The sequence below is a fragment of the Meriones unguiculatus genome, chromosome 10 (genome assembly GCF_030254825.1).
Source record: "Meriones unguiculatus strain TT.TT164.6M chromosome 10, Bangor_MerUng_6.1, whole genome shotgun sequence".
NCBI lineage: Eukaryota > Metazoa > Chordata > Mammalia > Rodentia > Muridae > Meriones > Meriones unguiculatus.
The window spans coordinates 54,101,245-54,126,058 of NC_083358.1; the positions used below are offsets into that span (position 1 = coordinate 54,101,245).

Below are 24,814 nucleotides of genomic sequence, written 5' to 3' on the forward strand. Positions count from 1 at the left end.
AAACTTGGGTTGGTTGAAGAAGGCTGACCTAAAAGGCTTTTTTCTTTTTGCAGATCCTATTTTGTACTTTAAACACACCAAGAATTGACATGGGAAACCTCCTAGGAGGGCAGCTGGGCCTTGAAGATTTCATATTTGCCCACGTGAAAGGGATCAAAAAGGAAGTGAATGTCTATAAGTCAGAGGATTTGCTTGGACTCACCATCACAGATAACGGCGTTGGCTATGCTTTTATCAAGGTAGGATTTTGACAAAAAAAAAAAAAAAAAAAAAAAAAAAAAAAAAAAAAAAATTCACATGGTGACCCAATTAAGAAAATCTACCAGGTCAAAGAGAGTTAGAAATTCTTTTCAGGAAGAGCTAGCTAGCTCAGTTGGGTTCACAAATTTGCATTTCACTTTTATTTAAAAAAAAAAATGTTTGGAGATGACATTTCTGAAAAAAGTTTTTGAAATTCTTCCATTTGCTTTACAAGTGCTCTGCAGCTTAGAGTGTCTTGACAGGAAGACCCAGCCCTCGTGCCTTCCCTTTCCTGGTGGGCGTTGGCCTGCTTGTGCAGCTCTCCGGACTTCCTGGGTGATTTCTAGTGATTTAATGTCACCTCTAACTACACAGATTTCTTTAAAAATGTTCTTCGGAGTTATCTCAATAATGTGATTCTTTTGTTTGAATGCAAAAAGAGTAATGCAGTGTTGTAAAGATAAAAAGTCTAAAATAGTGTGAAAATGAGAATATCCAGGTAGAAGCTATGCGGTAATGAGTACAGCCATCTTCCTTGTGTGTGTGTGTGTGTGTACGTACATATGGGTTGGTTTAGGAACTCCTGTGCATGCTAAAATATGCGCCTGTTCAAGTGCATAATACAAATAGCATGCACCAAGGTACATCCTGTAGAGCTTAAGTCATCTCTAGATAATTTGCGACATCTGTGTAAATAGTTATTGTACCATGTTGCCTAGAGACCAAGGAAACACTTGTATATGTTGAGTACAGACACACTGTTGGGTGTTCTCTTGAGGCAGTGTTTTGCTCCATAGCCCAGGCTGTGCCTGAATGCGTGGGCTTAAGTGATCTTCCTGCCTCAGGGTTGGCTGCCTTACCCACCCAGCCTACTAGAGTGCTTATCCGACGAGTCACCCGCATACATTTTGTTCAGACTTTACAATAATACTACTTTGGTTTATTTTAATTTATTATTACGTGTGTGGTGGTTGTGGCATGGTAAATGTTTGTGTTCGTTTGGGTGTGCACCAATGAATGTGGCTGGGTGTGTGTGTGCTCATGTGTGCGGAGGCGAGAGGTTGGCGCTGGGTGTCTTCAGTTACTTACCTCATTTTCTGAGACAAAGTCTTTCTCTGAACCGAGAGCTCACTGATTAGGTTCAGCTGGCTGTCAGGAGAGCTTTAGGGACTACCTGTCTCTGCCTCCCCATTGTCGGAATTAGAGATGCGTGTGGCTGCTAGAGTTCTAAGCTTGGGTCCTCAGGGTGACACAGCAAGAGCCTTACCAAATGTCCTGTCTCCCATTCTCACAGCAATCTTATTTTATTGGCATGCTGTCTTTTTAGCTTTGCTTTTATGTTGCAGTATAGCACATTTTAGAACATGCACAGCTAAAGGAACATTTGCTTATTGGCGCTGGCATAGTGGTGTGCGCACCATAGGAATCACATTTCTGCTACTCTGAAGGCGGCCTTGTGCCCCCTTCCAGTTGACACCCACCCTGAAAAGGGACGCCTGCTGCCACTTGCTTCTTGATGTTTATAGAAGAATTGTGCATTATGTACTCTGATAGCTCTGCCTTCGTCTGTGTGTCTTTGCAATCTGTCCACGGTGGGCAATGTTACCAACCCCTGCTTTACCGTGCAAATGAGGTTCAATAACTTGGCCAAAATTTTACAGCAGAGCAGGATTTGAACAGGCTCAGGATTTTAACTCAAGGAGCTTGACTGTAGAGCCAGCATGTCTACGCACTGAGTTAAGAATAGTGATAGGCTTTGTGCAATACAGCACAGTTTATGCCTTTCTTTGCTGTTGCACTGTCATCGGTAAGGAGACAGTCGAAGGGGAGTTATCTTAGCTGTCGATGCTACCCTAGCTGCCCGCCTGATAGGATGGTTATTTTTAGTTCTGCAGAAGACAGGAATGCACTGGAGGGTGAGCGGGTGACCAAATGGAAAACCCTTGAGTTGGGGAAGTCATGTGGGATAGTCCCAGGGGAAGTTCAGGACACCAGGCACAGGCAGCAGAGCCTGCCTGCTGTCTGCAGAGGGGGGCTGGGAGTTTTGCAAACATGCTCTCACTGTCAGCCTCTCACGGTCCAAGCTGCTTTTTCTTTTTTAATGTCTTGTCCAACATGTGCCAGTCTCAGAGTACTAATCACTAGTCCTTTGGGGACAGAGGGCATGGTGAGAAAAGAGGAAGCCAGCATATAGTGTAGTGTAAAATATAGATGATAAAAATTTTATAGATTGGATAACTTCATAATTGAAAGTATTACAATGATAATGAAATAGCTTTCATATATCATTTATGTAAATGTGTAATTTTATCATTTTCTAATTTGCTGTGCTTTTCATATACATTTATATCTATATCTGCAACTCTATTTAGATTCATCCTTTTTCCTTCTAACCACTTCAGAGTGTGATTACCAAGAACAAAACTATTCTTTATATTACATATAACTGTAGTACAATTATAAAATTGAGACAAGTTGAACATTGATTTGACTCAACAAACTCACCTCCAAAGCTAGGAGGTAGTTCAATGGGTAGAATACTTACCTTGCTTGCACAAAGCTATGAGTTCTAGTCCCAGCACAGCATAAACTGGTCATTGTACACATGCCTATAATCCCAACACCCAATGTAAAGGCAGAGTGATGGGAAGTTCAAGGTCATTATTGGCTGTGAGAGATATGTGCCTTTGTCTCATCACAAAACAACAACAAATAGGAAAAATAAGCAAAATCATAAGAACTCATCTCTAGTCTACTTTGGTTTTATTGGCTACTTTCCCCCACTCCACCTTCCTTCTGGAGGTCCAGTGCAGCCTTCTGCTTTTTCTTAGTTGTTCTGTATCTCTGGAAGTAATTCCTTAACTTTTTGTGGGATTCTCCCTAACCTATTGTTTTCCTTGATTAAAAAAAAAAAAGTATTTTGTGTGTGTGGCTCTTTCGTGTGCATGTGTCATGTGAATGCCTGGTGCCCGAAGAGGCCAGGTGTTCATATCCATTGACATTTCATTAAATTAAAAAAATGTTCACACGCACACAGGTGAAGGAGGAGGCCAAGGCCAACATCCGGTGGCATATCTCCAGAGCACCCTCTCACCTCAGCCTCTCCAGAGCTGGGCTCGGACACAGGCTGCCCTCCCACGCCAGCACTCCACTGAGGAGGGCTCCCCAAGCTCCACTGTTCTGCTTGGTTTTTGTTTTTGATTTGTTTCTGTCAGTCTGACACAAGCTAGAGTTATCCGGGAAGAGGAACCTCAAATGAGAAAATGCCTCCATCAGATTGCCCAGAGACCAGCGGTTCTCAACCTTCCCACACTGTGACCCTCTAATACAGTTCCTCATGCTGTGGTAACCTCCCCAACCATAGATTATTTTTGTTGCTATTTCATAACTGTAAGTTTGTTATTGTTATGTACTGTGATGTAAGTATCTGTGTTTTCTGGTGGTCTTAGGCGACCTTGTGAGAAGGTGGTTCAAACATTCAAGGGTCAGGACCCATAGGTTGAGAACCACTCCTATAGGCAGCTCTTTGGGGTATATTTTTGTTTACGGATTGATGAGGGAGTGTCTAGCTCATAGTCCACACTGCCACCCCTGACCAGGTGGTCCTGGGTTGTATAAAAAAGCAGACCGAGCAAGCAAGGAGAGTGATCTAGTGATCTGTGGCCTCTGTATCACTTCCTGATTCCTGGTTCTTGTCTTATGTTTCTCCCCTGGCTTCCCTCAATGGACTGTGACCCAGGAAATGTAAGCAAAATAAACCCTTTCTTTCTCATTGCTTCTGGCCTGCCTGTCTGCCTGCCTCTCTCTCTGTCTTTCTCTAAGACACTCACCACCTCAGTTTTCATTCTGTTGTCTTGGAGTCTGGGGCTCAGATCACAGTAAAATAACCAGTGTCACCTCTGTGTTCTCTCATAAGGTGCATCTTCTGGCACTTTCCCCTGGGCTCTGCCTTCATCTTTTCCTCTCTGTTTCTGCTCTGTGTCTGTGGCTCACAGGTGCTTTCCCTCTCCTGCTGCCGCCTGGGTTCTCTCCCTGCTGCCTCTGTCTGGCTTCCGGTACCAGTCTCTTCCCCTTTGGTCTGGGCGCTCTGTGTGACTTCCTAGCATCTTAGAGGTTGGGTGACAGAGCCTCATCACTACTCTGACCCTTCATTCACAGGTAAGAGTAACTCATTACTTCTGAGTCTTTTACCAAATTAAGTTTGAATATTTTATTATTTTAAATAAAATCATAACAAGTGTTAAAAAAACCTAAAGTTATGTACAAGGGCACTGACATTTGTTTGATATAATTGATAAAGGAAAACAACAAGCTCCAGGTAAATTAGAATTTTTAAAAATGTCAAAGTCAAATGCACATTTTCAAATCCCTTACTGGCTTAAGAATGATTATCTAACACTGTATTTAATAGCTTTTTTTTTTCCACTTAGCCAATCTTTTGTATAATCTTGTTTATTTTTCTGCAGCAGTTTAGGAACTATATATTTTTAAGTAGTGTGCTATTGACATCCCTTCAGAATTCTCAGTGCTGTCTAATGGATTTTAGACCTCTTAGTGAAACTCTGCATGACAGGCACATTTTAGAGAGGTAAGATTTAATCAACTGGGTGTGATGACATAGGCTTGAAATTCCATTACTTAGGAGCCAGAGGCCGGAGGATCACAAGTTCCAGACCAGCCTGGGCTATCTCAAGAGAGATCACATCTCTAAAAACCAAAACAACAGAAATGCACCTGGTGAGATGACTCAGCAGGTGAAGGCATTAGCAGCCAAGCCTGAGGATCTGAGTTCAGTCCCAGCGACACAGGGACAGAAGAGAACAACTCTTGGAAGCTGTCCTCTAATTTCTGCGTGCTTGCCTCCGCCCTAAAGTACATGCATGCACACAGACACACAGACTCACACACACACATACACACACACAAGGAAATAAATACATGCAATAAAATGTAACAAAACAGAAAAGATGCTCATCAAATAGCTTGCAGTTTCTCTGTGGGTCCTTTGCTCCTCGCACTTAAAATGCTTCAGTGGAAATCCACAGTGCAAACTCGCCCTCGCTGGTGGATGTCAAAGCTCAGTGTCACTGGCCATGACAGCTGGGCTAGTTACTCAGTGAATATTGGTCTTCATGGCTATGATCACAGCACTCTGTAAGCCTTCACATTTGTAACAGTTTAAACACAAAGCTGCTAGGCAGAGCTTAAGCTCTATGGGTCTCTTGTTGAAATTATTCAAACAAGAAAACCCACTTATTACGGAGCAGAAGAAGCATCTCAGTGGTGAAAAGCACTTGCTTCTAGAGGATGTGTTTGGTTCCCAGTACCACAGCATCCTGCAGCTTCACGTACAGGAGATCTGATACCCTTGTCTGGCCTCTGTGGGCATCTGCGTGCATTCACACACACACACACACACACACACACACACACACACACACGCATGAAGAAAAATGAATCTCTAAACCACCATTCATCACTGCAGGAACTGTGCTAGGGACAGGGCATACACTGGTTAATGAAGCTGTGCCCATCCATGGACATCCCAGGGACATTTCAGTTTAGTGACAGAGCTCCGCTGAGCTGAGGAGTGTGGAACCTGGGTCACCTGCTTCTCCCAAGGCTCCATCTTCTTCTGCTGAGATGTAGAACCTCATAGGGCTTTAGAAGGATGTGGAACAGCAGGTGTGAAAGTGTTCACATTGAAGTCCTTGTGTGAGGGCACAGGTACTGCAGAGGGAAGCGTGCTGTCTCAGCCCTTCTTAGGGGACTGGGTTAGAGGATGTGGAGAACAGATTCCCAGAGGAGATGGTGGCTGCGAACTAGCTGAATTCTGGGTGGAAGAAAGATGCAGAAGGGTAGGGTAGGGTAGGATGTTTGTCCTTTCCCACCTTGCCTCCTGTCCTTAAGTGAGCATTACACTGTATTGTAAATATGTCAGCATGATATCTCAGGAGCGTGAGAGCTAATGCCGCAGTCCCGATTGATAGCATCATTGATTTTCTTTCCTTCAGAGAATTAAAGATGGCAGCACCATCGACTCAGTGAAAACGATCTGCGTGGGAGACCATATTGAATCTATAAACGGAGAAAACATTGTTGGGTGGCGCCACTATGAAGTCGCTAAGAAGTTAAAGGAACTGAAAAAAGAGGAACTCTTTACCTTGCAGTTAATAGAGCCTAAGAAGGCATTCGGTAAGGTGTGTGTGTGTGTGTGTAAGAGAGAGAGACAGAGACAGACAGACAGACAGACAGAGACTGGGTTCTTCCCCATGTTTAGCTAAGAGGCAGGACACTGCCATGTGACGCTGTGTGCTTTCACATCATTTTTTCTACCGCACTAGTGAAGAATCAGAAAACCAGCCAGCATTACTGGGAAGGAAAACATCTATGGAAGGGGAGAGAATTTCCCACAGATGGACCTTTCCTAAGCCAGCTTCTGCATCTGCCTAGTCAGGTGTCTGGGCACGGGGCTGGCTGGGAGGCTGCGCCAGCCTCTTGCATTGTTTCACTTTGCTGAGCAGGGAGATTTCTGACGGGGTGCTTCAAACCACAATCGTTTTCCAGGGACCCAAGCAGCAGAGGGTTGCAGTATATGCCTGGAAGTGGTATTTAATGCGACCATCCGCTCTGTTTTAGAGACCTCTTAAGCACATTCTCCCTTGACAGTTAGGGTTTGGGGTGTCATGAAGTGACTCCTTCTTTCCTGTCATATCTGGCTTTGACCACAGCAGCTGTGTCTCAACTCTTGCTCAAACCTCCCAGGCCATCTCATGGGTGTGAGAATGTGAGAGGCTCCCTTGCTGCCCAGCACTATTTTAATAAGTCGGAGGAAGGCCTTATGTACACTGGTGCTAAAATATCTTCAGCAGGATCATCTGGGCCAGCCTGACTCATCCCTGGCCCTGCCTCCCTCACTCCCCCATGCCCTGTGTTCTTACAGATGCTCACATAACACACATATTTCTTCTGACTTTTCTCCAATGTTGTTTTCTCAGTGCAGCTAATGAAAACAGTGGGAAAGTTACATATTACCCTCCTGGCTTCCAGTGAGTGACAGCTCGCTTCTATATCTGGGGAAGTAGGAAGCACTCCCTGTTCCTACGTGATGCTCTGTCAGTTAGTAGAAATGCATGGGAATTGTGTTGCACGTGGGAGACAGTTCACTGGCAGGCTGAGAGGATGATGCTTCTGGCCGCGCTGCTCCTCAGGGCCTTGGTAGGAGATAGCAGTGGCCAGAGGCCTGCCTGTGCAGCAGCATCCATGTCTGTTCTGTCTTTTTCTCCCTGAAGAAGGCCAAAGGTACACAGGCCTCTCCGCAGCAGCCCTTTCCACATGGACTCTTTGTAAAGTGAAGCTATTCTCTGTATAACTCAAGAAGTGGAATTTCTTCCTATGTCTATCCCCAACACATAATCTGTCTTCCGGAGTTAACCTTTGTATTTCTTCCTGTTGTGTGTACTTTTGTTGTTTTTGTCTTGTAGCCCAAGCTGGTTTCACATCCAGTGTATAGTGGAGGATGATCTTGAACTCCCAATCCTTCTCCCTCCCGTCCAGTGCTGGACTGCAGGCATGTACCATCACATCAACTGTTGCATACAGTGAAACCCTTGGAGTCCTGGTGTCTATAAGGGATGGATGTAGCTCATACTTACTCTATGTGCTGGACTGCTGATAGTTTTGGGTGTTACTGGGGCTGTTGTGCTTATTCCCCTCCTTCAGTACCAGAGGCATTGTCTTAGCTTCTCTAGAACCTTCTCTAGAACCTCATGGAGCCCACTGACACACTGAAGAAGCCCCTGGGTAGGGTTTTTCTTACAGGAAGGTATTGCATTAGGGACTGCACTCTGTTAGTGTGGGGTTGGGATATCTGCACCTTGATTTTTGGAGGCGTGACTGGGTTTCACTTCATGAGCAGATGGTCTGCAGGTAGTTCTTCCTTCAGTGGGTGGATCCTTTCCTGTGGCCCCACCTGGGCTCTTTCAGAAGGAAGCCCCATATCTCTGCTGCTTTTTGACCCTGGGTTTTAGTCTCTGGAATAAGGTGAAGTTTTTTGTTCTTTCTCTGGCTTTTCCCTAGCGTGTAGTCTTTGTCAGAGAGGCAGGCACTTATGGGACCAGTCTTCTCCCAGTTCTCTTGTTCCCAATCTTATTGTCTATGTATTTCCTTTCTTTGCTGCTGTGTTTTCTAGAACTATCATTGACTTAGGACCGCAAACTGAAATATCTATTTGTCTGTCTATCTATCTATCTATCTATCTATCTATCTATCTATCTATCTATCTACTATCTATCTATCTATCTATCTATCTATCTACCATCTATCTCTCTATCATCTATCTAGGATCATCTATCTAGGCCACACCTCCTAATCTTTTTAAATAGTGCCACTGCCTAAGCATTTAGATGTATGAACCTATGGAGGTCGTTTTTATTGAAAGCACCAAAGGGATGAAGGGAAAGCATTCCATCCCTCTTTCTTAGGCTATCCATGGAGACCTTGAGCTCTAGCAATCGAGGATGTGCTAGCATTTATCTGGTCTTAGTGAATGTCAAGAACATGCTGGTACCTTTCTCTCCGCAGGTCCCTTTTGAGCCATCGGGTGAGCCAGTTTTAGAGTGCTAGGTAATGCCACTGGCCATTCATTGACAGCCTACTGCGCTCTATACCATCTCTTACCGCATGCTTGGTATATGTTAAGATCCACATCTACAAGCTAGTGAGATGAGGTGAATGTGAAAGTAAACCAATTGAAGCTGGGTGTGGTGGTGCACTTTAATCCCAGCACTCAGGGAGGCAGAGGCAGGCAGATCTCTGAGTTCCAGGCCAGTCTGCTCTACAAATAGAGTACAGGACAGCCAAAGTTACACAGGGAAACCCTGTCTCACAAATCAACAACAAAAAAAATCAATTGAATAACGGGTATTGAGGTGCTGACTACACTAGAAGTGTAAAAGTGGGAGTAAGGGGTCTTGGCTCACATAACACACATATTTCTTCTGAGGGAGAAGGATCCCAGGATTGAATCTGGGGCCTTGCCCTGGCTAGTCGAACGCTCTTCCTCTCAGTTATATCTCCAGCCCAGGAGACGTGGGTCTGGCTTGGGCTCTTGGAATCTCCAAGCCAACCACAAGACACACTTCCTCCAACAAGGCCACACCCACCCTGACAAGGACACTACTAATCCTTCTAAGCAGTGCCACTCCCTGGTGACTAAGCATTCAAGTCTGTGAGCTGATGACTAAGCATTCAAACCTGTGAGCCTGTGGGGGCCATTCTCACTCAAACCACCCCAATGACCTTGAACTTCTGATCCTCCTGCCTCTACCTCCCAAGTGCTGGAGTCACTACTGAGTACTACCTGAGTACTGAGTACTAACTGAGCACACGCCCTGTTTCTGCAGTGCTGGGGATTAAACCTAAGTCCTATGGAGGCAAGTATTCGGCTAACTGAGCTACAACCTATCCTCGGGATGCTTTCTTTGTTACAAACATGTCTGTTTCAGTTATGCATGTTTCTGTGTATTTATAGTAATCATTGTACATTCTCGGAGTCACAGTGGAACCACAGCACTTAAAGCTTCCAGGTTAGAGCACTTCCTGTTGGAAATGTGAGATGAAGCTTCCCCGACACCATTGCTTCTTCTGGTCAGTTGTGATCTGAATCCAGTTTTTTTTCCTCCAGCCTTGAGCTGGAGCTTTCTCTGCCTTATGGCAGCCTTCCAGCCCTTATCAAGTGTTGGCTGGAATGTCTCTAACGGTATTTGTTAGGGCTTGGCTCATTTCCTTTCTCCTGTGCCTGTGCAAAGGGACATAACTTTCACCAGGAGCTCAACCCCTGCTCCTTGCAAACCCTGTCCCTGGCTGTGGAAAGACACTTGACTGTTGAGGTGACTCTTGAAGCCAGACCAGACCAGACAGACCAGTTCTTTTCCCCAAGAGACCTTTAAAATGTAGGGGATAACTGTTGGGTCCATGTGGCTTTTGCTCTGTTTTGTTTGAGTCTTATCTCAGTCATCCAGGAGAATTAGTTCAATGTGTGACTTTTACTCTTTGTGCAATTAGGCTCCCGGAAAGGACCCTGTGCTTTCCAAGTCAGAAAGGGCATTGGAAGGAAATGGTTTCCACTTAGGACCTTTGTGGGGTCTGGCCGGTGTTCAGGTTTTGAGGCAGGTCTGCTGTGCCTGCTTTTAGAGGCTTCCTTTCTGTGATGTGTGCCCATCATGGTGAGCATCTGGAGCATGTGATTAGTCCTTCGAGCCACACACAGCTGGAGACACCACTGGCCTGAGTCAGTCCTAAGTCCTCTTCTCAAACACTGCCTGTAGACTTCGGAGAAAACCGGTTCTTCTGTTACATGACTTCTTAAACTTTTCAAACATCAAAAAGACAACCCCTCCATTCCCCTTCTCTCCTCCTTCCTTCTTATGGTCTCACTCTGTAGCCCTGGCTGGCTTGGGGCTCACTGTGTAGACCAGGCTGGCCTTCATTTTGCAGAGGCAACTGTCAGGCTTCTGCTCCCTAAGTGCTCATATTACAGGTGTGAGCCACCACACATATCTTAAGATAACGTTTTCTGCTATTCATGCTGCTTTTACTATAAAACCTTCAACTACAAATACTTTTGGTTGTTGGTTGTATAGTCTGTACTCTGTACTCTACAAACTACCCAGGCAAGAGGTAAAATGGCATACTTAAGCATGTCACTCTGCCAGGTACTAGGTGTGTGATAATCACTAAATCTCTTAACCTTTCTGTGCCATGGCTTCCCCATTCAAAAAGTAAGGATGTCATTAGAGTTTACCACGTTAATTTGACTAAACACATTTTTTTAAAAGTCATTCAGTCCTCCATACATCAAGCCTTTAATAATAGCTATTATCACAGGTTAAGCATGCCTTACCTAAAAATCTAAAATCAGAAATGTTCCCTAACTGAAAGTTTCTGAGCATGAGGCCTGACTAGACGTGGAAAATTCCACACGTGACCCAATGTGGTGGGCCATAGTAAGAGCACAGGCGCATTGAGGATAATGTTTACAGTGGCCTTTGGGCTGTGAGTTAGAGGTATATGAAATGTAAATGAAATCAAGTCATGTAGCCTTGACTCCTGTCTCCAGGGTACGCCATTGTACACAGGTAGATGTCCCCAAATCTGAAAACTTGTTTACTGAAAGGCTTCTGACCCCAGGCATTTTGGACAAGAAATCTTCAGCCTGTGCCTTGCTCATTTCAGCAACAGAAAATTAACGGATGCAGGGACAGGTGAGTTGGTGAGGGAAGACATTTGCTGAAAGCTGGTGCAGTCTCATTTCAGATCAAGTAGTGGAAGAGAGCAGTATATCATGGTAGTAGCAGCCATTCACTGTGTAAGTGATTTGTGTGTGTGTGTGTGTGTGTGTGTGTGTGTGTATGATACACAGGTGGGAGGGCCATGCATGTGAGTGTGGCTTACATGTGGAAACCAGAGGAGGATATATATGCTCTGCCGTATTTTCTTGGAGCAGGGTCTCTCTCTGAACCCAAAGCTCACATTTTTAGCTAGGCTACCTAGTCAGTGAGTCCCCAGGATCTGTCTCTGCCTCTCAAACTTTGGGTATGAAGTATGTGCAGCCAAGCCTGGCTTTCTTAGGTAGGTGCTGGAGATTTGAACTGAGCTCTTCATACTTATATAGCAAATGCTCTTATCCACTGAGCCATCTCTCCATTCTACCCTTATAAGTAGGTTCTAAGCAAGAAATAATTTAGGCCCCACAGTCAACCTGGGTTTGAAGCTGTTTTCCCAGGCCCTTAGTGGGGAGGAGGTGAAAAGTGACCAGTGCTTGTTCTCTTTGCTTTTTTCCTTTTTAATTTTTATTTTATTTAAGTTTCTTTACGTCACAAGGGTGTTCCTCCCTCTTCTCTTCGAAGTCCCCATTTCCCTTCCTTCCCCCTCCCCCTCTACCTTTTCCCTCAGAAAAGTGGGGCACCCCCCTCTTTCCATATCAACCCTCCCCAGCACATCAAGTCACATCAGGACTGGGCATATCCTCACCCACTGAGGCCAGGCAAGGCAGCCCTGCCGGGGGGGGGGGGGGAAGTGGTGCAAAAGAAGACAATGGAGTCCGTGCTAGAAACAGCCCCTCCCCCTCACCGCCAGGTGACCCCCATGAAGACTAAGCCCCCCTCTGCCACATGTGTGCAGGGGGCCTAGGTCCAGACGACGCATGCTTCTTAGCTGATGTCTCAGTCTCTGTAAGGCCCTGTGGGTCTGGGTTAGTCGTCTCTGTTGCTCTTGTAAGGTTTCTGTTCCCTCCATGTCCTTCGTCTTTTCCCCACTGCTTCCACAAGACTCCGGGAGCTCCACCTCATGCTTGGCTGCAAGTCCCAGCATCTCTCTCCATATGCTGATGGGTGGAGCTTCCCAGACGACAATCATGCTAGGCTCCTGTTTGAAAGCAAAGCAGAGTATTATTATTAGTGTCAGGGGCTGGCTCTCTACTGTGGGGTGGGTCTCAGGTTGGGACAATTATTGTTTGGACATTTCCTCAATCTTTGTTCCCTCTTTATCCCTGCACTATTGAACTTGGGGCTGAAGTACCTCAGGGTGAGGGAGAAGATTAAGCACTCTGATCCAGAACTCTGACGTTTGCATCTTTCCCCTGGTTCTTGCTAGCTCAGTGATTACTGGTGTATATGACCCAGATTTTCCTGCCTGCTAACCCATAACATCTCTGAATTTTACATGAATTATGCCTGTGAGGGACTTGGAAAAGTACTGGAGTAGCACAGAGATGGAAGCCAGTGCTTGCAGGCCTTGTACTGTTATGGCTTGGGTTAATCCTCATACTATTCCAGCGAGATGTTCCCAGATATATAAACTGAGGCCTGGGGTGGTTTAATCACTCTTTGAGTCACACAGGGTGGAGTGGAAGTACAGGGATCGGCGAGTGAGTCTGGCGGGCTCTGAGGTGTGACAGTGTGTGTTCCAGCCCACAGGCTGAGGCACTGCGATGGAGACTGCAGTTCATGCTGGGGCTGACTGATGGCTAGGAGGGGTTCTAAGAGAGTGATGGAGTGAGAAAAGGTGGTAAGGCTGGATGGGAACTCCTCCAAAGAGAGTGCCCTGAGACAGTGGTCATGCCGGACTCTTGCCAATGACAAGGACCAGAGATCCTTCTGGTAAGAGTAATGGGCCATCTGACCAGACAACGTGGGGCGTTAGAGCCATGGGAGTGGTGGTTTTGCAAGAGACTTCATTCACTCTGGCTGGGCTTTAAAGTGGACAACACAGTGACTAGATATGGGGCCTTAGGGCGGGCCCACGGTCCCTGAGAACAATCTTAGTCCTCTGGATCCTGGGAAGGAAATAAAGTCTACCCAAACAGAACTGAGACAGATGAATTTTCTCAGGAAACCTACACTGGGGATTGGTGTGTGCATGTGTGTAGTGCTAGTGGGGGATCAAGGACATATCCACTTTGACAATTATTTCTGTTTGTTTTCACACTTTTCAAAAAGACGTGTGTGCATGCTGTTCTGTCTGCGTGCATGTTTGTGTCTGGTGCCTGAGCTGCCTAGAAGAGGGGGCCATCTCTCCAGGAACTGGAGTTACAGGCGATGAGCTCCAGAACTAGGCACTGGGAACCAAACCCAGGTCCTTGAGAGAGCTTTTAACCACTGAGCTAGCTCTCCAGCCTCTGTTTTGGCATTTCTTATGTCTGGAATTGTGGAGCTGCATTTAGAACATAATGGAAATCTAATGGGCACGGGAGGGGGGATACAGGAGTAGGTTGGCCTCGGTGAAAAAGAGCTGTGAAGCCCGTGCTAGAACTTGCCCCGGGAGGAAGGGAAGAACAAGAGCTGTTTCGAGCAGTGTCAGAGAGCCTGAAAGCCAGCTGGGGGGCATCTGCTTTCTTTAGAGGCCGACAGCGAGCCATCACATAGTGGAATTAAGGATGACACAAGATGAAGTTTTGGGAGTTAAGTCATAACACTGTAATGGCAGAACCATGTGGAATCCTGGTTGCTGACATCTGAGCCTTGGAAGGGAAGAGCCCAAGTCAACCTTTCTCTCCAGGGTTCTGTCCTGGGTGGCTGAAGATGAAGAATGGTGTTACAATTAGAATGGGGCATTTTGGGGTGTAGAAGTGGCTCTGTGGCAAGTCAGGGAGACATCAGTTTTAGATGTATATTTCGTTTTATCTGTCATTGACAAACATTGTTAAAGTGCTTACAAGGACGAGATGGGGGTGCACACATCATGTTTAATGTAGCATAACTCACTGTGGCCTTCTAATATCTAGCTGGACATGGATGTGACATTTGTCACAATGATTCTATGGAAGAAGATGAATGGAAGATCAAAGTGGCTTTTATGGGTGTGGCAGATGATTGAGATGAATTCTAAGCGAATCTGGTACCAATATTTTTAATGTAAGACCCAGGCAAAGGCAGGAAGATCCCTGTGAGTTTCAGATCAACCTGTCTATGTAGAAGAAATCAGTGCTGGGAGGGATGTAGCTCAGTTGTTGCCTAGAATGCCCAGAGCCTGGCTTTGGTCCCCAGTACCACACATAAGCCAGGACTTTAAAAATCTTCAACCTGGAATCTCATTATGTGGGAGCTGAGTGCAGGGGGACCAGGAATTCAAAATCACCTTTGACTACATATTAAGTTCAAGGGCAGGCTGGGCTACAACAAACAAACAAATAAATAAATCAACAACCAGAAAGTGTCAGCAAATAAAAAACCAAACCAAACCAAAACTCTAAAAGCACCGTCTGTCTGTCTATAACACATATACAGTGTGTCAGAATTGCTGACCCTGTGGAGAGCCTGGCTTAGGGGAACGCCCTTCACGCCCAGCCCTTTGATCTCCTGCCAAGACTCCTGAGCAGCTCCCGAGTCAGGTAGGGAGGGAAATTTCAGATGAATCACTCCCAGGCAGGCTGCAGAGTGAATGAGCAGAGTCACCCAGGCGGGCGGGACCCTGAAACTCTGCTCGCTTTCGGAGTCTTTGACTTTTAGGACCCATGGCCCGGAACACTTTCTCCTCTGCTCTGCTTCATCCTCCCTGCCTCTCCTTTGGCTTGGTACCACCATCTTCACCCCAGCTGGCTGGGTAAATGCTTAGATATCATCTTTAAAGGAAGTCTCTGGCCCAGGAAGCCCAGGAGCCCTGCTGGGCCTCTAATAGCTGCAGATTAAAGTGTTAAGAACATGGATTGGAGGGCTGGAGAGCTGTCAGTGGTTAAGAGCACTTGCTGTTCTTCTGGAGGACCAGAGTTCAGTTCCCAGCAGCCACATTAGGCCACTCACAGCCACCTGTAACTCCAGTTCCAGACAGCCCAACACCCTCTTCTGGCCTTGGAAGGCAGCCTGCTCTCACGTGCCCCGAGCCTTCCCACTCTGTCACATACACGTATAATTAAAAACAAAAGTAAAGTTTAAAATGAACACAGACTTTGGAATGAGAGCACTCGAGTTGATGCCCCATCCCTGTTGACAAATCTCTAAACCACCGCCAGTGCACCGTGTGTACAGAGTCTGGTTTCCGTGCTTCGGAAACCTCTCTCTCCTACAGAATAAAGTGGTGGTGGGATGTGCACCCAGGGAATTCCGTTTGTGTCGGTCAGGCCCTGAGACAGCACACATCCCTGGGCTTGTGCCTGTCAGGTCAGAAAGCTCTTCTTCCTCATTTCTCTCCTTGATGTGCAACTCAAGAAGGAAGCTACAGAAAGGCTTGGTAGCTTAGGGGAGGGCTGTGTTTCCCTTTCTCGGATGGAAGGGACAGAGGCCAGAGTCCTGGGGTTACATCTCTCACCCTGGCTCTCCACAAGACCCTTCTTCTCCTTTAAGGACGCCCATCAATGAGAGACACTGGAGGCTCTCGAGTGGGGAGTACCTGTGAGGGGCTCTGCTTAAATCTGTCTATTTTGGGAAAATCTGAGTGGAGCCCTTGAGAGCTTATCTGCTGTTATTCTGAATTGGAGGGAGAAATTATATAGCTTTATTTAAGAGAGGGGTAAAAATATATGCTAATTAAGACCAAGAGACAGAGAGGGAGGCCTGTGCTCCTGGTGTTAGAAGTGACAACTTTTTGAACTTAAGAAGAAGGACTTTTGCATATTTCTCATTTTCAGTGAGAATGTAAATAGCTTTGCTCTGGAGGGAGTGAAGAGCAGATCCCTGCCTCCCTCCCTCATTCCCTCCCTTCCTCCCTCAGCCTGCCCCTCTCAGGTGGCAGCAGCACTTGCTAGTAGGAGTAGGCTGCCAGGTCCAGTGCCCTCCCTGGGTTGGTCCTCTGGGTGCCTTCACAGCTCTGTAGATTCCATTCCGCTTACAGGTAAGGACTTCGTCCCTCAAGTGTGGACAGAGGCTCCGAGGATGCTAAGTCAGGTGTTCAGAGGCCAAACTCCACGCTCTCAACCACGACCTGTGCATTGCAGTACGGGTCTGAGCAAAGGGAGATTGTCCTATAGGGTAAACAATTATCCAAGGCCATTAGGACACAACTCTGAGCCACACTGAAAACCAAGTGTGAAGGTGGAGGCAATCGGATTTCAGTGGAAAGTCCCATAAGATGTCCTAAGAGGCCAGAGCACTTGGGCATGGTGGCTCATGTCTGGAATCCCAGGACTCAAGGCAAGGCACAGAGGCAGGGGGATCATTTGAGTTTGAAGCAGGCCTGTACTGTGTAACATGTTCTGGGCCATCCTGAGCTGATGAGTGAGAATCTGTCAAAAAAAAAAAAAAAAAAAAAGACGTTTAAAAGGGGCAGATCGTATATTGTTGAGGAGTTGGGAAAATGAAATGAGCCTATACTTTCAGCTGAAATCTAATGGGGAAAAAAATTATGCCACAGTTTTGAATTGCAAGACATTTATTTTTCTTTTGTGTTACCAAAATTCTGAATTTTGTCTCTTCACCTTCTTTACAAACAGCTTCCAGCAATTGTGATGTGACCCCTTAACCCTGGTTCTGGGTCTTCCCTAGGATCTGTTTTGTACTCAAGAGACTGATACCTTTGTCTTCCCTTGTGACTTCCGTAACAGTTCTGGGTGGATCCCAGGGTCTCAGGTGTGTCAGGAGAGTGCCCTGAGATCTGTCCCCATCCCTGGACTGTCTTGATCCCTGAGCAGCTGTTTGGTAGAGCTGTGTCCCTTTGGCTGACCCTTCTTGAGATCCTGTTCTTTGCCCTGCCCTCAAGTGTGACATCATGGTCCAGGCTCAGGCCCTAGTGCCTGTAGAAATGGGGAGAACACTGCTTCCTCTTGTTACTGAGGAGCCAAGCCACGCTACACACATGCTCTTACACACATGCTCCTCCCGAGAGCAGTGCTTTAAAGTTAGTTTTGTCTGTGCTATCTTCCCTGGGATTCGCATCCTGGCTTAGGGGTGAGGCTGAGGCGAATACTTTTCTGTCTTGCTCATTTCCCCATCTTTCTACCATACAGCTGAGACTGCGCATTTGTGGGCTTGCTAAAAATGTCAGCTAAATAGTTATGAAAGCAATTCAGATCTGTATTAATATTGCATTTTAATTTGAAACATAAAATGTACATTGTCTTACTATCTTGGTCTAAAAATCCTTTAAATTATCTTTATCCATCATCATCATCATCATCATCATCATCATCATCATCATCGTCATCATCATCGTGTGTATGTGGCACACAGGCGCCGTGACACATGTATGGAGGTGAGAGGATGACTTTATGTTGTCTGGTTCTGTGGTGTGGACTCAGGCTCACACAATAAGCCTCTGCCCCTCAGCTTCTGAAAGGCCTTTTCTTTGGGTAGACCACACAAACCTGAATTATGTGAAGTATCATCAGCTTGTTTCATTCCTTCCTTTCAGGCCTCATGTAACCTTGAACTCCTGATCTTCCCATCTCCATCTCCTGAGGGTAATCGCCATGCCTAACTGGAATTTTTCTTATATAATCACAACCTTAAGGAACACGTGCGGAGTCCTTTCATTTAAAAAGGCCAGAGACGTAAAGTAATTGTTGTTAAAATGCTTTTCTAATCTCCTTAGGGCCATGCTGCCCACACCCCCTGTTTTTTCAACTCTTGCAGAGTTGTTCCAGAGCACTCAACCTAATTTTCATGGTAATTATAGCTCCCCATGTCATCAGCTCATGTTCTTTAAGATTCAGTCACATAATTAGACAGAGATAATGCTGTGAGAAGTTTGGGAAATGCAGCTGTCTCTTGGTGACATGCTGCGCAAAGGCAGACGCCGCCAGGCTCCCCAGGCTGGAGCGGTCTACATTCTCAGTAACTGTGGCACGAAGGTCAGTCCCCCACGTGGAGAAGAACGCTCCTATGAGTGCAGTGATTTCACAAGCCTAGACACGCTGAGGTAGGTTATCTCCCAATTTAGGCCAGACTATCGACATTCAGAATCTAAAACTTTGCCCAAACACTAAACCCGTCTTCTCCTCCTCCGGTCTCACCGCGAGTGAGCGCGATCTTTCTGCTCGTTTTCGCGTGGGGACAAGTTGGTATGTCCCTGAGACCTGCTCAAATCTTGGTAAACCCCGGGCGATGGCATGAAGGCTGGCTAAACCAGGGCTTAACTTCTGCTTTGGCGCCACCAAGTGGTTAGTTTAGAAGTGACACGCTCCAAGGAAAAGATGGCTGTCAAAGAAAAGCTAACGATAAAAATGGATTCTGTGATAAGGGGACTTTGGGGCAGTGGCGGGATTCTTTATGATACCCACTGATGGCGCAATAAGAAGTCACACAGACAAACCGAGTGCCAGGAGTGAGTGCATGGCCATCCGTGGACTGTGGGCAATGGGGACATGTATGTTCCCTGCCCTGGGGGGAGTGCGGTCACCGGAGGTGGTCTGTGGGGCAGGGTTATATGGGAAACGTCTATTCTTTTGCTCACTTTTTACAGCTCTAAGAGCAACTTATTAATAGCAAACTCTCTTACTTTACACAGTTTCCCCTCTAGATTCTGGCGTTGTTGGGTTGGGGCGGGGGGGTGAGACAGCGTGTAGATGAGTCCTGGCTTCACCTCTCTTGAGGAGCTACAGTACCCTGGCAGACGGCGGAGGGAATGTTTGCGTTAGCTGGCAGTTCCAGGCTGCAGCCCACCGTGGGACGGAAAGCGGTCATTCCTCACCCACAGCGGAGAGCAGAGCGCGTGGACGCGCCCGCGGACCGTGCACCCAGGGAGCGGGGCCGCTCAGGTTAGGCTGCGGCTGCCCCTCGCACGGATGGACGTGCCCGGTGCCCGGTGCCCGGCGCCCGGCGCCCGGCGCCCGCAGACCGGCTTCGGCGCCGTGGGCTCTGCACGGCCTCCCCCGCGGCTGGGTCGAGCTGATCTCAGGCACGGTCTGCGGAGGCCGAGCTCTCGGAGCGCCCCCGGCCGAGCCCTTCCGAAGCTGCGCAGCCGAGCGAGCTGTTGACCCCGGAGGAGACCGTGCTCGCCAGCCTTCGAGATCACGCGCGCTCAGTCAGACACATCCCTGTAATGCTAGAATAAAGCCCTCCGCGCGTTAAGCGAGCAGTTTACCGACGACTCTGTGGGAAATGCTTCTCTTTGACGTGTGCTGGGTAGTGGCCTGCTGACGTTGTGGAGGCGCTGGGTGCTGTTTAGGCTACACTGCAGTGGAGCGGAGGGGTGCGGGCACGTGTGCGGGTCCAAAGCTGTTAGTATATGGCAAAGCTTTCGGGTGTGTTTTTCACCTGCTGGCACCGCTCGGCAAGCCTGGCTTCCCTGCTCTGAGACGGTGACCCGGGCGGGCAGCCCCGTCGCTGGCCGGTGCTGACAGACTGACCCAGTCTTCCTCTCGGACCTTAGAGCGGTTCCCTGAGCAGCTGAGAATCCTCCTCCCGGGGACGGGCAGTAACTGGCGAGGCCAGCGCCGGAGCTCGCGGGCGCGGCTTTGGGGTCCTGGAAAGCCGCTCAGCCTCTGACTAACCCGCGGGCCCCACGCTGCCACCTTTTTCGGCTTCTTTCCTCGCGTGGAGCCTGCCTCTTCATCCTGCAGTCACTTTCAGAGGAAAACTTGGGTTTTGGAGATCCTGACCCTATAGTCAGGTTAAAAGGAATGTGTAGGAGTCCTAATCACCTTGCCCTAGATTCTCAGCAAGAAAACAGAACTCCGCGGAAGACGCGAGCCAGTCCGCAGGTACCCGCGATGCCTGCGTCTCCGCAGCTTGCACAGACCTTTCCACCTGTGCACACTTAGCAGCGTGTGTAGACGGCTAGCGTGCTCAGTTAGACTCTGATTTCCCGTGGTTTTTTTTTTTTTTTTTTTTTTTTTTGGCAGTGTGTTATTTTTAAACAGTTGGGCTTAGTGGCTTAAATTGAAGGAAAAAAAAAATCGGGGAATTCACACAGGCCTCTGCGTACCTGGTTTCTTTGCCAAACAGTGAGTCACGCTAAGCAGGGCTTCATTCTCCAGGGCAGGGGCTCTCAGTGGGGCACGCCCCTCCCGGCCATTACCCTCCCCTCCCTTTCCCGCCTTTGTGTTGCAGCGTAGAGTTTGTGCCTTGCAAAACCTCTGAGTGCATTACAGAAGAAAACAAAAGAACCTGCGGGCAAAGCCGGCCCCGGGACAGGGCGGCCTCTCCCGGATGGTCCCTGAGACTGTGGGGAGTTCCTTCTTTGGAACTGTCCAATCCCTTTTCTTCCTGACCGCTCTCTTTAGTATGTCTCCTTTGATGCCGTTCTTCCTGCTCCTGGTCAGCATGGGGCTGCCGCCCTCTTGGGTGAGGAGTGAAGACTTTGGGATGGTGTGATATGATTTTAGCATTCTCCCTGCCTCAGCCCTTTAGGGCTGGGATTAGTTGTGCCACGTGCCTGGCAAGACTTGGTGTTGACTCCCAGCTGCACTGACTTTACCTGCCTTACTGGTAAAATGGGGTTGACAACAGCAGGCCTCCCAGGAGTCTGTGTGGTAGGTGGAATTTTTGTTTATAATGCATCAAGTCGCAGCGATTCAGTCTCTTCTGTCTGACTTCCCTCTTTCCCGCTCTACAAGGGAGACGATGTCCAGGTGAGGTTTCCTGGTGACCCTCACACCTCTTTGCTCTGGGGATAAAGCCCAACTCCATTTGTTTCTTTCCTGAAGCTTCCAGTCCCCCCCCCCCCAACCATACTCTTCTTGTAGCTCCAACTGTGCCATAGATGCTCCTGCAGGAGAACAGCGGAACCCAGGTGGGCTTGATGTGTTTGAGGTAGGCACATCCTCTACCAAGCCTGCCACGACTGCATGTCGTTTCCAGAGGGAAACGACTCTGCTTCCCAAAGTCTGGTTGCATTCTTTCTGAGCTCATGCCTTTCCTGCTCACATGCTTTTACAGAAATAGGACCAAGGTCGAAAGCTGGAAAGACATCAACAGAAAAAATTGGCACTGCCAGAGGGACTCTTCGTCTGAGGTCAAAGGGTCCTGCCACTGTAGAAGAGCTGGTATGTGATGTCCACTTAATTCCCATTCTGTTTGAAAATGTACAGGTATATACATTTATGGAGCTGGAAATAAAGCTAAAGTCATCATAGGGAGTAAAATGTACTCAGGGGCAAAGCATATGCTTTGAATTAATTTCCTCTTCATGCAACGTGAAAACCACAGAGGCAGTGAGAACATGGGAAGAGAGACCATGGTCTGAGGGAATCCCCCTCTCCTGCAGATCAGCTGCCAAGACTTGTCTGTGGCCTTTTGGGCTATTTAAACCTTATGGAGACTGATGAAAGATCAGCTTTGTGACCCTCCTAAGATAAACATGCTCTCTGACTCTCCCTTCTCATGCTCTGCATTCCTCCTGCCAGCAAAACCTTGTGGATCCTGCTCTGCCCTATACCAGACTCCAAATACTCTCTCCCCTCCTGAACACACCTTGGTCCTCCCCTGGAGGCCTCTGGGTCATCATTTCCTGTTCAGCTCCCTCTTTCCTTCTGAGATGGGTACAGCAGCCAGGATTATCCTTTTAAGATTCGTGTGTGTGTGTGTGTGTGTGTGTGTGTATGTGTGTGTGTGTATGTGTGTGTGTGTGACTGGTTAGGGGTTCCTGTGTTGCTGGGAATAAATGTTAAGACTCACTGATCCCACATTTCTACTCTACTCTCATTTGCCATTCCCCACTCCCTCGGCCCCAGGCCGGCTCCTCCTTCTTGTTCCCTGGTTCCCAGTGTTCCTGTGCTCAGGATGTTGGGGCTGCTGTTGCCACCTTTACCTTCCCAGTGTGCTTTCCCTTTCTTTGTGCTTCTGCCTGTTTATCACCTTGTCTACATGGTCTTTTCTGAATATCTGGCACAGGTTGCACTTTTCTCTGCCTTTCTCACTTCTTAACCTTATTTTTTCACAAAGCACCATATACTGCTGAACCCATACTTTTATTCTGTTTAATTTCAGCCATTTTTAGTTCATAGTTCATGGTCACCTAGAATAGAATCTTGTATGTCATAGGAACTCAAGCTTCCGCAGCATTAATGAATTAATTATGGATTTATTTTCAGTTGAGAAAAGCAAGGGTTTCACTTATTGACTGACAGCGACAGTGCAAGGTCAGTATTTGAGTGGAAAATGCCAGAAGGTGAAGAGACAATGGAGGGAAAGGGGGAAAGAGGAACCTGGAAGGGCTGTAGGCGGCAGTGATCAGAAGGGGGAGGGGCAGAAGCAGGCCCACCCATCACAGCAAGGACGGTGGGAAAGGCAATAGAGGAGAAGGCACCTGAGGTGTGCAGCTCCTCAGAGCAGAGCCAGGCCCTGGGCCCTCACAGTCTGTGTGTGAGCCCTGCCCTCTGACTCCCAGGTGCTGGGCCCTCACAGTCTATGTGTGAGCCCTGCCTTCTGATCTCTAGGACTGCAGAATGGAGGATGAATCAGATGATCAGTTAGGATGTTTGCAGAGTGGTCCCCAGAGCTTGTTGGATGACAGGTGTCCAGGGTCAGCGAAGGGCTGGTTTGGTAGGACAGAGAACCAGTAGGTCAAGGCTGTCTCTGGGACTGTGTGAGTCGCTCAGGATACTGTGTGTTTTGAGGAGCCTGGAGGAGGATGGCGGGCTAGGGATCCTTGTGCTAGGGAAAGAGCCTTGGCAGGAGCTTGAGCAGTAGTAGCTCATGAAGCAGAGGGCTGAATGCTGGTACTCAGCTCACCTCCTCCTTTTTCTTCAGGCTGGGACCCCAGCTCACGGAGTGGTGCTGCCCAAGCTTACGGTGGGGCTTCCTATCTAGCTAGTCTGTTCGAGAGCCCCCTTTACAGTAGAGATTCGCAGAGATAGGCTCATCCAGTGATTCTCACCTCATCAGGTTGACAGTTAAAATCAGCCAGTACAGAGGTGAACGCAGCTGTGAGGCACAGGAGAGCTGAAACATTTTGCAAAGGAGCTGTGATGAGTTCTGTGCAACACAGCAGGGCAGAAACATCTGGCCGAATCTTTTCTTTTTCCTTTGCCTGTTTCTGCTGCCTGGTATAATTGCTGAAGATGGTTGCTGTTCTTTGAGGCAGCGAACAAACCTCAGCGGAAGGCAGCTCTGTGAGAGGATGCAAAGCCAGCCATCAGGAGCTTGCGGTGGGTGCTGGGAGAATGCTCCCCAGACTTCCCGCTGGAGGCTGTGAGGAAAATGAGCAGACTTGAAACCATGGGCAGAGGGTGTGCGGGCACCTTCGTGTGCCCTGGGATGGGCAGCATCTCCCAATAGTTGACACAGTTACTGACCATCCAAGCACTTTGTCAGAAAGGAGGTGCTGCAATGAAAGTGGGGCATCCTGCCGTCTGTCTGAGGAGCTAGGAAGAAGTTTATTCAAATATAAACATTAAAAATCCACAGAGTTGATACTCTCCTTAATTAAGGAGGTCAATTAAAATTAGCTCACAATGAAAAGAAGCCAGTTTGATGCTAATATTAAATTGGTACAAATAGCCTGTGTTTGAGTTTCTGAAGGATTTAAAGAACTTACAGGATTTGACACAGTGTCCCTCCTGGCCTGGCACAAGGCCGGGAAGCTGAGGACGCTGCTCCACTCCCGGACCTCATTCTTTATTCATTGTGTTTGCTGAGCCTGGCACAGTGCGGACACTGCTGACACAAGGTGAATAAAGACCCTTTTCCTCCCTTAGAGAGGGAGAGAGGCATTAGCAAAAGCCGTGAGGGGCCAGGCGTCAGAGCTGAAGCACAGTTCAGGACACACAGTGTCACAGAGCAGAGGCTGTCAGGGACAAGGAAAGACAAGAAATCAGCAAGCCGTCCGGAAGAAGTGGCAGAGTTGGTGCAGGGGGGAGACGTTATGAAACAGTCGTGGGTGGGGGAGAGTGCAAGCTGCCTGTGACAGTGGAGAGTGCGTGCGGAGGTATCAGGGAGGGGTGTGTGTGAAGAGACAGGGTGGGGGTGAAAGGTCCCGTGGTTAACTGGGGTTCTGTTAAAAATTGTGGGGTGACAACACAGGTGCGTGTGTTAGGAAATTCCTTGGTTCAGGGGATGTGCTGTTGAGCAGGGTGGATCTGAGAGGGAATGGCAGTGAAGGAAATGAGGAAACTTCCTCTTCGAAGAAAGGATGAGGACCCAGACAAGCAGAATGCGGCTGCACGGAGGTGCGGGTCAAGAGTTTCTCCAGGAGCCTCGGCCAG

General features: G+C 47.8%; 1 protein-coding gene across 1 annotated transcript in view; it reads left to right on the top strand.

The window, feature by feature from the left end:
• The window catches only part of Gipc2 (GIPC PDZ domain containing family member 2), a 60,883-nt gene that overhangs the window by 24,500 nt on the left and 11,569 nt on the right, over window positions 1-24,814 (top strand). The window contains exons 2-4 of the mRNA XM_021649635.2: window positions 54-239; window positions 6,255-6,435; window positions 21,549-21,655. Of these exons, the coding sequence (XP_021505310.1) occupies window positions 54-239; window positions 6,255-6,435; window positions 21,549-21,655 (474 nt within the window). The remainder of the gene's footprint in view (window positions 1-53; window positions 240-6,254; window positions 6,436-21,548; window positions 21,656-24,814) is intronic.